Source organism: Melospiza georgiana, chromosome 2 (assembly GCF_028018845.1).
Source record: "Melospiza georgiana isolate bMelGeo1 chromosome 2, bMelGeo1.pri, whole genome shotgun sequence".
Classification (NCBI taxonomy): domain Eukaryota; kingdom Metazoa; phylum Chordata; class Aves; order Passeriformes; family Passerellidae; genus Melospiza; species Melospiza georgiana.
The window spans coordinates 48,053,392-48,066,602 of NC_080431.1; the positions used below are offsets into that span (position 1 = coordinate 48,053,392).

Genomic DNA, 13,211 nt, shown 5'->3' on the forward strand with positions numbered 1-13,211 from the left:
TTGGATAGGGACTGTGTCTCTTCTGTGTCATTCTGCCTTCTTAACCCAATACCTCCAGGCTGGTATAAAAGTAAAATGAGAAGCATTAATAATATATAATATATATAGGTAGGTATGTATATCTATGTATGTATTGCTCTCTACAGCTACCAGAGAAGAGGTTCTAATGGAAGTGGGGGCCAGCCTCCACTGTGACTGCAGGGCCAGGACCAGAGGAAATGGCCTAAAACTGACACAGGGGAGATTCAGATCTGTGGAGGGATGGAATGTAGGAGAATAGTGCAGAAGGCAATCTCACCCCTGAGGAGCTGCAGCTGCACTAATCACCAAAGGTTAGGAACAGGCCTGCCCTTGATAGGCCACAGCTGTGTCAAATAAGAAGATGAGTGCTACAAAAGAGTGGGTTAGCTGGGTGAGGAGTGGTTGGAGTTTGTTGGTTGTGCTGTGAAGGGAGCTGGGGGTTCATTGGCTGTACTGTGAAGAAGGAGTCAGTGCTGCAAGGGGGTGACCATGAGAAACCGCCAAGTAGGTATGGGACTTTTGCAAGATGATGACAACACAGATCAGGTATTAGAAAATTATTCTCACTGTTCAGATGGGCAAGTGTTGGAATAGGTTGCTTGGGGAGGTGATGGAGTCCCTGTCCCTGGGGGTGTTTTAAGAGGTGGTTTGGATTTTTGGACTGGATGATTGTAGAGGTCTCTTCCAAAGCTGATTCTAAAATTTTGTATAATAATGTATATTTACATATAAAAGTCAGTGTTCTAATGATATAAAAAGGTTATGTAGAAATAGATGAACCACTTTTCACCTGTTAAACAGCAGCTTGAGGTAAGGAATCGGAGTTTTTAACAAAGCCACTTGTTGGCAATCAGCATCCTAGGCCAAAGAGGTGAGGGACCGGCCCCGTGATCAGACCCCGAGCATCCAGGCTGCAGAGGAGACAGGATTTGCACGATGAGGACACAAGCTCTCCCCTCCTCCGTGTGTCCGTGCGCGCACCCCGGAGGCGCCGTTACCGCCGCCCGCGGGCCGCTCCCGTTCCCGGCGGGGCGGGGCCCGGCGCGAGCGGCTGACTCACCGCGCACGGGCGCGGCTCCCGCCAACCGGGAGGCGCCGCCGCGGCCGCGCGGGCGCGGATTGGCCGGGGCGGGCGGGCGGGGGCGGGGCCGGCGGTGGCGGGACGGTTCGGACGGCGCGGACGTTGCCGCGCTCCGGCAGCCGCGGCCGTTGGGAGCGCGCGGCGCGGGCGTGGCGGGATTAGAGCTTGTCCCGGCTAAATCCTGCGCTGCGCTGAGGCCGCGGCTTTAGCGCTCGGCCCCGCTCCTCCCCCCGCGGCGCCCTGCTGGCCGAGCCCAGCTAAGCCGCGCTAATCGCGGGCGCCCAGCTCGGCCGGGGCCGCCGGGCCTGGGCCCGATCGCGGGCGGCGCTCCCCCCTGCCCATGTCCCTTCCTCGCTCGTGCGCGGCCATGGAGCCGCCGCGGCCGCGTTACTGCGCCCCGTCCCCGCCGCCGAGTCGCGGCGGGCGGGAGAACAAGGGGCTCCGTCCCCGGAAGGGCCCGCCGGGCACCGGGAGCGCCGGGGGTCCCGAGGAGGCGGCGGACAGCAGGAAGCCCAAATTCGTAAGTACGAGCCGGGGCCGCGGCGGGGTGCCCGGGGAGTGGGGCCTGGCGGGCCTGTGCCGAGGGGCCCGGCCGGGCGGGCGGTGACACCCCCGTGTCCGTCCCTCCGGGGCCAGGCACTGCCCGGGGCCCGCCGACACCGGGCACTGAGTGGGAGTACGTGGCACTGTCAAGTTCAGCTGGGCTTCCAAGGCTGATCCCGCCTCGTCCAGCTCGCCTCTTGCTCGCCCCTGTGAAAGGGTGCAGGAAGTTTTCAGTTCTCTCCCGAGAACCTCATCGCAAAGGTTCATTGCCTTTGCTTGCTGCGTGATAGCCCTGGTTGCGAGGGGAATAGGACAGACTTCCAGCTCTTAAACGGTGTTACTTCTAATAGGACTGTGGAGTTTGATTTTTGTTATGGTTCTTTGGTGGGTTTTTTGTGTTTTTTTTTTCTTTTTTATTAACCTTGAGTGATATAAACTCTGCAGTGTAAAAGCTGTCTTTGAATTTAAAGGACTTAGTGAAGTTCTCTTCCGTAGGCCCATTTTTACAAGCTGTTTGTTAGCACACCAAGAAACTGGGAAACTCAAGGTGGCTTGTCATGAGATAATGTGTCTGCAAGATGTGCTCTAACCAAAGCGTACCCAGAAATAACCAGTTTTTGTTTGGACATGATGAAAATTCCAAGCATTAGAGTTGGGACCAACGTATATTCTACAGGCCTTGTATCCACGCAATCAATTGGGTTGGAAAACACCTCTGAAATCATCAAATCTAATCTGTGACTGACCACCACCATGTCAACTTGACCGTGGCACCAAGTGCTGTGTTGAGTCTTTCCTTAAACACTTTCAGGGATGGTGACTCCACCACCTCCCAGGGCAGCCCATTCCAATGTCTCATCACCCTTTCTTGAAGAAATTCCTCATTATGTCCAGCCTAAACATCCTGTGGTGTAGTTTGAGACTGTGTCCTGATATCCTGTCGCTGGTTGCCAGGGAGAAGGGGCTGAACCCATCTGGATACAACCTCCTTTCAGGGACTATTTGCCGCATGCAGAAGAAATGCACCCTGTGCTCATATTTAGGTGATATATGTTAATCTTTGTTCAGCTGTCCCTGATCCCACCTGCTCTAAACTGTATTTGTTACATAATTACAAAAGAGATACCAGAACGTTTATATTAGACTCTTGATTCTAAGGTGTATTTATGAAATGTTCAGTACTTGAGTGCTTGGCACTTGTGCACAGGTTCAAAAAAGTTAGCCAATAAGCAGTATCAAACAAGCTGGCCAGACCTGGTCTGGAGGGTCACAGCATGCTCCTGGAATATTCCTGTTTGCTGCAATCTTTTTGTACTGTGGCTGCAGAGACTGCTGTTTGAACCATGTCCCTGTGCCTTTTTCTGTATGTGAGAATGGGCATCAATGAAACTGACCAAGAGGAATTTGCTTGGCTTTGTAAGGGGCTGTGTATCTATTCGCTGGGGACACGGGTGTTTTAGTCACGCAAGTGACATGTCCCCTCGCTTGATGAGGCTTTCAAAAGGGCTCATGATTGTTCTTGTATTCTGAGTTAGAAATAGCAGCAAGATATTCTCAAGAGGTCGAAACATCAAAAAAGACTTTACTGGCAACCTCAGACAATCAAAGATCTTTGGCAAAAGGTTTAGTGCAACATTCAATCAACATAAAATTCATCTCTAAGTATTAACTTAGCCCATTCGACTTGGCAGACTTTAAGCCCTTTTAAGTTACTCAGAAATTCTAAGAAGTGGGAATTAGAAGAAAAAGAGAGAGAAGACAAAAAGATATAAATAAGGACGTATAGCTACCAGCTGCTGGGTTCCAGCAGTGCTCAGCTGACAGACATTCCAAGGGGAGGTAGGGTGAAGACATGTGCTTGTCTTGTGTTCAGCTTTAAATACCCCTTGGCCTTCTGGGGCCCCTCCCCCAGGTGGGACTTGTGTCCGTTTGGCTGCTCAGGAGCTGGGTGAGGGGCTCCAGAGGGCAGGTGTGGAGCATTGCCTCCTCTGTGCCAGGGACTGGCAGCCACTGTGGGGCTGGGCTACTCCAGGAGTGGGGTGTGTGTGCAGAGCAGGGCATCCCTTCACCAAGGCAGGGCCCAACCAGCCCCTTGCCCCACACACACGTACCCCAAAATGTCTGGTGACACCAGATCTTCCTAGTCTCTCAAAATATGCTTTAGTATATGATCTGTGAGGAGAAACCTGTGTGGTCTGGCCGCTGTAAAAGATTGGATGGTGTTGTTGCTGTATGAGTTGAGAGTTGGATTATTCCTTTTGTGAGAGTCATGGATTTTGTGTGTTTGTGACTGATAAGCGCTCTGGGTCAAGAGAGTTAAAGTACTACTAGTACTTTAACTGCCAAGTTCTTATGCAGGTATCACAATGGTTTTCATTTTTCCTCTAATTATGTGCTAAAACAGAAGTAGTATGTTGCCATCACATTCAGTTTTGCTAATCATGTGTTAAAATGGCAGTACAATAGTTTATAGGGAGAAGAACGTGGATAGATATGTGATAAAAGCCATTGAGACTTTTTTCTTAGATGAAATCTCATCTTTTCAGTGAAAGCAGGCCTTTTCTCTGGTGCAGGTGAGTTTGTTGGGTATATGTCTAGGACTCCCAGGCTGTGCAAGGGTGATTTTGATAATGTTTCAATATAGGTATCAGCTGACTGTTTTTTTAAGGTCATGGTGTTGAGGTCACAGCTACAGAAAATAAAGGAGGTTGAATTTGGAGTTCTGACTCAGGTTTATAGGGTATATAATAATCTTGTAGGTAGGTGTGAATTTTGATAATTTTTTTTGCCTCTTCCTGTTCCCCTGCCCAGTTTCTCTTTAAGCAGGAATAGGTGAGAATGCCCTTAATTCATGAGAATGCTTTGTCAAGCTGCAATTTTCAAAAACACCATACTTCTAATGATAGTCCTATTTTTCATCTTTAAATAATGTCTTAAAGTAAAGATTTTATCCTTGGGTGTTGATAGGGACTGCAGAAGTATGGATTGAACATGGATTGTTTCTAGGTGTGCCATAAACTCACTGGCTGACCTTATTGCTCTCTACAACTGCCTGGAAGGAGTCTGTAGTGAGGTGGAGGTCAGTGTCCTCTCCTTAGTAACAAGTGACAGAACAAGAGGAAAGGGCCTCAAGTTGCACCAGAGTAGGTTTAGATTGGGTATTAAGTAAACTTTCTTCACTGAAAGGGTGGTCAGGCACTGGAAGAAGCTGCCCAGAGGGGCGATTGAGTCACCATCTCATAAGGTGTTGAAAAGATGTATAGATGTGGCACTTTAGGATGTGGTTTAGTGATGGACTTGGCAGTGTTTGGTTTATGGCTGGGACTTGATGATCTTAGAGGTATTTTCCAACTTGACTTCTTTGCATCTTACTCTTTCTGTAATACATCTTCAGTGTAATTTTAATAGTTAAATTAGTTTTGTGTCCGAATGTGTAAAGCCTGGCTCTCATGCCTTTGGGCTCTCTGTAATCCAGTCTTAGATTTAGTTTATGCCCTTTTCTCTGTCTGGGGTGTTTAGAGTGCCATACCTCATGTTACCTCAGTTTTATTTCTATCTGTGTACATTTGTCAGATTAAAGTAGCTGTTAGATTTATTGATCTCAAGTAATACAGATTATGTGAATGTAATATTTCTCAGTGTTCAAGGCTTGAAAATAAGTTCCAGGTTGGACCCTTCCAGTCAATGCAACATATTGATCTGTCATAGCAGATATGCTAATCTGGAAAATAATTTGATTCCCTGACAAACCTTGAGGTAAAATTGGATTGCTTATTGACAAAGGTGACATCATTAACATGCATCTCGTCTTTTTTCCCCCTTCTAAAGAAAATTCTTTTTTAAAGTGGGGAAAATACAGTTTTTAAAAACCCACTGCATATGAGGGGTGGAGGGGGGAGAAAGAGGCATTGGAATCAGCCACTATAACTGTTTAGCCCTGTCAAATGAGGCCTTCATGGACTCTTTTTGAATAAACTTCTCAAAAGAAGTGAATGAGTTTCAAGTCTCAGTTGTCTTGGTTCTTTTGCAGAATAATTTTAGATACTTTTTTTGGAGGAGTGATGGTTCATTTGGAGACATATACCAGCATGACTTTGTTCAACAGGTCCAAGTTTTTAGAGGAGTGGAACTTCTAAAAGGGTAAAAGAATTTCTGTGGTACTGTGGTATACTTCAGCTTATTGAAAGCTCATCCCTAAACCCCTTGTGGTTTAGGATCTTGTGAAAAGAGAAAATCTACAGAAGGATGGCAGATATTTTACCTGTTCTCGATGTAGACATTGATTGAGCAAGAAACTTCTGAAATCTGCTAGGGCAAGGTGGGGCAAAAAGCAATTGTTGGCCACTTGCTCTCCTTGATTTTCGCCCTGCTCCCCCACCTTAGTAATGTTTGAAAAACATTACAGTGCATGCTGTATTACGTGACTTCCAACTGCACTTTACAAATACTACGTATTGCAGACAGTGGTCATCAAGAGATCAATTTCTAGCTCAAATTAGAGGTGTTTCTTTTAATTTCAGTCTAGTGTTGACCTGACTTCAGTGCCTTTCAGGTTATGTTTTTGATTAAGTTCTTTATGAAATTTATGAGTCAAGAAGGGTTTGTTTACACCAATCTGTTAAAAATAGACAAATTAACAGTTGCATTTAACAGTGTCTATAAATCAAAGAAAGATGTAGTTAAGAGGAAAAGCACTTCCATTTCTCTGGCATAGAGTAGAAAGGTAAGACCAATCTGTGTCAATATCTTTAATTACAAAGTGACTGAATTATTGCTGCAGTTATGCTGCAGTGTAAGACCTTGAATCTAAATTAGTCTTTTAAAGAAATGATTGCTGAACAGATGTTACCTAAAACACTTTATCGCAGCTTTGTAAAATTGTAAATTCTTCATGCTGTTATTTTTGTTGGCATGAATTAACACTGTGGGTTATGATACTAAATTTTAGTGCTGTGTTCTAGCAGTTTGTTATATGATCTTACCTGTAAGCACCAATTTTGAGTTTAACTCATCAATGCCTAAAGAATATCACTGTGTAGAACCTGTCATGTTAAGGTAGTTTTGCTCCTGATTGCTTTTCAGACTGCTTTTCAAGCAGCAGAGACAGTGTGTGATAAAGCCATTATCTAAATGCTGAAGTAGTATATTGGAAATTAAAAGCAAGAAGTGGTGTGCAGTTTGTAAATTGCATTTTCAGACTGAGGTAGCAAAATTACTGAGGGAATATTGTTACAAAGGAGATCCTAAAGTGATAGCATTTTCTGTAATCATCCAATTAACTTTTCTCTGAATCTACAGGTTTCCTTCAGTCCTTGATTTGGTCTTCTACTTGTGTTTCTGCTGGAGAATATCCTTTGGGGGAAAAAAACCAGCTAGTGTTGAATCTTTTTTTGGTGATAATATTAATGGCAATGCATTCTTGCTCACTTTCGAATTTACAGAGGTGCAGAGGGTTGTGATTATATGAATATCCCTAGTCTTCGTTTGTCATGTTTCAGTGTGCATGTTTTGTTGGTCTTTCTGTTATACTAGCAATGCCCATCCCTGCCAGGCATGATCTGAGTTTAAGTACCAAACAATCTGTGTTTAAACTATCTGCTTTCATTCAGAAAGTTAGATGTGCAACATCACTTTGTGCTTGTGCCACGGTGAAAAGACCACTTGTGGAGAATATAGATGCTGCTCCTTTTGGTGGAGTGCCAAAACTCTTAGATGATACCAGACTATACTCAGTATTGTACTAGGTGGGTCTTCACTGGTTCCAGGCCACACTGCCCTGTAGTGCTGGTAGAAAAGCTGAAGACATGGGATCAGAGTCGAATGTGAGATGTCATTATCCTGAATTCTGATCCTGTTTGCTTGAACTGCTTGTACCACACCTAGAGAGAGTTTTGTCCATAAATATGCATATGTAAAGGCAGGGAAATAGATGTAATGACACAAAGATCGGACTAGTACTGTTGATCCAATTAAGTAGGATTTGTCATTGCTTTGCTTCACTGTCTCTACCTGGATTTGACTGGGGTAATTATATAGGAAATCCCTCAAGTTATTACATTCTATCTATATATTATCTATCTATGTATTACATTCTATCTATATATATATATATATATACTATGAACTTCAAGTGTGTACTGCTGTTTGGATGTGCAATATAAGATCATCATCATCTTGTGTATTGATACCTGGGCAACAAGGTAATGTTACTCAATCACCCTCCCTGGTTCGCCCCTCCTCCCTTCCTTGCTTTTGATGCCGAGGCAAGGAGATAATGCTGGAGCTGTGCAAAAAGCTGTAGCTATGCGGAAAGAAGTAGTTACTTTGTAACAGGGTGTGTGAACGAAGCATTTTTTAGGAATCAGCAGATTTAGCAGAACAAGCTAACTGCAAAAAGCTAACCACTGTCTGTTTGAGCAGACAAGCTTATAGAGCATGTGCAGAGACAGAGGTGAAAAGTTCACACCCGAGGAAGACTTCTGAGCCTTCATCCAAAACGACCACCAGGAGGCTGATGACCACCTTGTTCAGAAACCACGTATGTGCTACAAGAGCTTATGTAATCATTAGAAAATATGGAATTAGAAATTAGAATATGATAATTAGAATATATGTAATTAGAAAATATGTTACAATGTGGAGGTTAGGAAAGTATAATATGCGCATTAAGTAGAAAAAGTATAAAAGCTTATACTGTGCGAAGAATGGAAGAGTGAGTTTGTGGTGGAGCTATCCCTCACCACTCACTCCTGGCGCTGAATAAAGAAATACCTGCTCCATAGGCCTTATTCTGTGGAGTACAGTTTTCTTGCCTAGTTTTCAGGCATAAGTATGACAATAAGATGCTTTACTGTGGATGTATATGAAGCTTAATAGTGTTTGGCTTCCTTTAGCTGGGTGGTGTGAAAGTTGCCTCACACCTGTCTTCATCATGTGTGACCTTTTCAAGAGGCACAGTACTCTTTCTGTCTCCGGAGCAGTCATCTTGTTGCTGTGCTTGTGTTGTGAAACCCAGCCCTTGTATCCTGCTGTACCTTTCAGCTTCTGTTTAAGACTCTCACTATCTTTGGAGTTTTGCCAGCTCATCAAGAACACGGTATCACGTGCTGCATGTGTGTGTATATCCTCTGTCTTATGACACTGGTTATTTAACAGTATGCCTGAGGGACATCATCTCCCACAAGGGCTAATTCTGTCAGATTGCTTGCTTACTTCAAAAATGATATACCCGTGCATTTCTTTCTCATTGGACTTAGCTTCAAGAGAACTGCTTCTACTCAGTTGCAAAACAAAATGACCTCTTCCTCTATGTCCTAGACTAAAAACTAAGGTACACTGAGGAGTGCAATTTTAAAATTTAGTTTATAAAAGTGTTTGTATATCTGAAGACTAAGCAATGGTGTTACTTATGCTTTTCTAACTGTAGGTGCAGCTGACAAATCTCTCCTTCTGAACTGTCCTATGTAACTCTTTAATCTCTTAGTGCTTTTGTATATCTCTGACTAGAAAACACAATGTCAGCATATTTAAAATATTGATAATTTGTGTTTTACATATCTGCTTTCTACATGATAAACAGTCTGGAGGAACACTTGTACATAGCTTCTATGCCTTCAAATCAATAATTTTGTTATTGTGGAGTAGTTCATGGAAGGCTCAGAATAGCATAGAAATATTGTCATCCATTGTAGCATTGAAGCAGTATTCTGTAAAATTACTTAATGTTTTTAGCAGTGACTGAATATTATAGGGATATTACTTAAGTCATATTTATTTACTTGCAGGCCTGTGTTTAAGGCAACCTGTTCACTTGAGCAGAATGTCTTTTGTGAGCTGATATATCTGAGCCTGAAAACAGAAATATGTCCCCGTGGTAATAAAGCACTCCAGCCTCTACCTGGTATTTACCTGACTCCTAGTCTAGTTATTTGTACCCTTACTAGAAATATGTTTCCTTTGGCTGTCAAGAGTAAAAATAGGCTCTTGTTCTTGAGCCACAGCACTCCTCTATATGCAATGCCATTAAAAGATCCAGTGCGGTGTGTTTCTTTGTTGTGGTTTTTGTTGTTAAGACCACATGCAATGTTCCACATATCTGTATCCTCGAATGCTGTAGGAGACCAGTGAAGCTGTCAATTGATTTTACCTTTCACAGCCTTCTCAGTAGAGAAGGACTTGGTGAGGGAGTGGGGAAAAAGAGATCCCTAGTTCTGTTTTAACCAGCCCCTCTGACTGAGAAGCATTATAACATAAAGTTTACTAAATGAGTATTTAGAGATGTCTTACAGCAAGTCATTCAGCCTTTTGAATTCTGCAAGAGCTGAACATTAGGGTGTAGTTTGCATGGCATTTCTTCTCCTCTATAAAGTCTCTAATATGTCACCAGTGTTGATATTTGATGCTGGTTAAGTAGATTCTTACTTAAGGACCTGCTTTTTGCACTTGCCTTCAAACTAGGCTCCACAACTTTTTATGAAAGAAATGCTAATATTTTTAGACTTCTGTACTCTAGGTATCCAGTAAGATGAAGACTTTGAGAGGAGGCTCATATCTGTATGTTGAATTTGTTATACTGTTTTGGTGCCCTTACTTGTTTGTGTGGTAGTCTTTTTTCACTAATTACTCAGATGATTTGGGTCAGTGAGGTGTTTTGATATACAAAATGGGAAGATTTTCACTTGTTACCATATTAAATTACACTGCTGATTTTCATTACTTAAATGAAAAATAAAATACTGGCTTGAACTATCCCACTAACTTCTGTCTTTTTCAAAGAACAAAACCTGAATCTGAAATTGCCTGGTTACCTGCAAGATGATGGTGTCTTGTATGGAGCAATTTCAAAACATCCAACATCTGTTCTTAAGTGGAAATGAACCTGATGTTGTTGCTTTCCTGTGTACATGGGTTTGATGTGAATCTTGAATTTCCACTCAAAGCATAGAATGCAGGTGGTTTTCATTCTAAGCAGATTATGTAATCTCCTGCCATGCTAGAGGAGCTCCACGATGGTATTTGTGCATTGCTTAAGGCTTAGTGATTTAAGTCATCTGTATGAAAAAGGAATAAATTTTCATGTTCTTGTCTACCTAGTTGCACTGTCAGACCATATGTTAGTGTTTTCTCTTGCAGTTTTGCTCACTTAAGGATAGAAGTATTATACCAAATCTTGGTAAATGAAAAGTCATGAGCTTTTGCAAATGACACCAGTTAACACTTTTACTGTCTTTGCAGATAATTGGCAGAATGGGAAAAACAAGTGATAAACCCCAGTTCTATAGCAGTGTGTGATGCCAAAGTCTGATCTACCCCTGTGGCAGGAGATCACCAGTGAGAAGACTGAAATACAGATCTTCAGTCTCCTGGTTGGACTGGAATAGTTCTTTTCATTTATTTCAAATCCTCACTTATTAGAACATGGAATGGAATTATCATAAAGGTTCAGTAGTGACCTAGCACCTTTTTAAGCAATTTTTTTTGTTTGTAGAACATAGTGTGTCACTGAATACTGTGTTTCTTTGCACCTTGTTTGTCTTTTATTTTTAACTCCATAACCATTCATCAGACACTTCTTCCTCAGTTTCTTGACACTTTTCAGACTAGACCTATTGTGTGATAATATTTGACTTAACACATATTGTTCTTTAATTCTGAGGGATGAGCCAGAGAAGATATCAGAAGTAATGGTCACAATCATAGAACCATTAAAGTTGAAAGCCTCTGAGATCATCATCATTAACCTAGCACCACTACTTTTGCTGCCAAACTCAAGTGTTACATCTCTGTCTGCCTTTTGACCACTTCCAGGGATGTTGATTCCACATTTCCCTGGGCAGCCTGCTCCAATGCCTGACTACCTTTTCAGTGAATAATTTTTTCCTAATATCTAAGCTAACCTCCAGTGGTTTAACTTGACGCCATTTTCTCTTGATCTATTGTGTGTTAACTGAGGGAAGAGACTGACCCTTACCTTGCTAAAACCACCTTTCAGGTTGTAGTCAATTATTGTTGTCTTGGTGAAGAGTTTCCAAATCTGTTAATTAGGATATAGTTGTTGACAGTTGCTGTAGCTGTGGCCAAGCTGTGTACACTAGGCAGAGAGGGGAATCTAAGAGAAGGGTAAGAGTCTACCTCAGTAAGTCTCTGACTTCACATTCTTGACATTTTCCTGCTTAGTCTGTTCTCAGCCTCCTCATAAAAATGATACATGGGATCCCTGCAATACTGACCCATCCGTTGCCAATGTTCTGTGCTGCTCTTTGGTTTTGTGTAAGAGCTGTACATCCTGACACTTGCTGTGTTTGTAAATATGCAGTGGAGAGCAAAAATTGGTTCAGAAACTACTGTTTTGAGTGATCTATAGATTTTTTTAGATGCTGCTGTTATTAAATGCTTAGTTCAGTTTCTGCTCACAAGTTCATGTTCTGCTCGCATTGCTCACATTACAGAGGCTTTACTTGAGACTTTTCAACAATGTGAGTAGTGTGAGTGTTGCAGCTTGATGGATAGTTTTGAACTCTTGAGGAGCTCTGTGTTCTTCTATTGAGTTTGAAATCTCTGGATGATTTGTTGTCAGTGTCCCCACAGCCATCTTGAGAAGACGCATGTCTTGTATCTGAATTTTGAATGTGCAGGTCGTCTGTATATTTAGCTATAAAGCATAATTTAGTTATGAAATATCATCAAACACAACTTCTTTCAAGCTGTGTTTGGTTCACAGTCTTTTGATATTCTGTTGGAGGATCAAATGGAAGATTTTTAAAATCTGTATAACTTGCTGTGCATTGTAAACCAGCAAGGTACAACTTGCCAAGAAACTTGGTTCATTTCAGGCGTCAGGATTCAACACTATTTAACTTGCATGTGTTTTTGAATTAAAGTAACCATAAGCTTAATTTTTTTTTTTTTACTAAACAATTTTGATGTGACTGCTTTCCTGTTTGATTTACAGCACTTAAATATCAAGACACTGACAGATGATGTGGTAAGACAACTTCAGTTTTGCTTTGGCTGGGCTAAGCAAATAACCTTACTGCTAATGCAATAAAAATAACCTTACTAATACAGGAAACTATCTTAACTTTGAGGATAATTTAGTTAATTGGCAAAGTCTCACTGCACTGGTAATTAGCTGTAACATAATCAGTATGAGTAGCAAAAATGTATGGATGGCTTTGAAGTATGCTCTAATCACAGCTAAATGAGCATGACACAGGTAATTGTGCCAATCTACATGCAGTATAGTTAAGATATCTGTGATTGCATGTTTAATATCAAAGTTACTTAGGCTGCATGGCTAGCTTAAAATAACATGTTTAACAAAGTAACATTTGCTTGTGAAACTCATTATTGCTTGCTCAAACCACCTTAAGTATATTCAGTGTCATGTTTAATGCTGTTTCTCAAATTTGATCAGAGATGAGTTCTGTATCTAACCACAAACCAGATTTTTTTCTTGCTCTTGAAGTTACCTATTTCACTTCCTGTACTATTCTTTTGTGCATAATATTTTTTTCTTAAAATACATAATTTTACAAAGCCTTTGAATTTGCCTAGGAAGTAATGT

At 42.0% G+C, this 13,211-nt stretch overlaps 1 protein-coding gene across 1 annotated transcript in view; it reads left to right on the forward strand.

The window, feature by feature from the left end:
- The first annotated feature begins 1,469 nt into the window (after window positions 1-1,469).
- The window catches only part of DIAPH3 (diaphanous related formin 3), a 202,475-nt gene continuing 190,733 nt past the window's right edge, over window positions 1,470-13,211 (forward strand). The window contains exon 1 of the mRNA XM_058045211.1: window positions 1,470-1,622. Coding sequence (XP_057901194.1) covers window positions 1,470-1,622 — 153 coding nt within the window. The remainder of the gene's footprint in view (window positions 1,623-13,211) is intronic.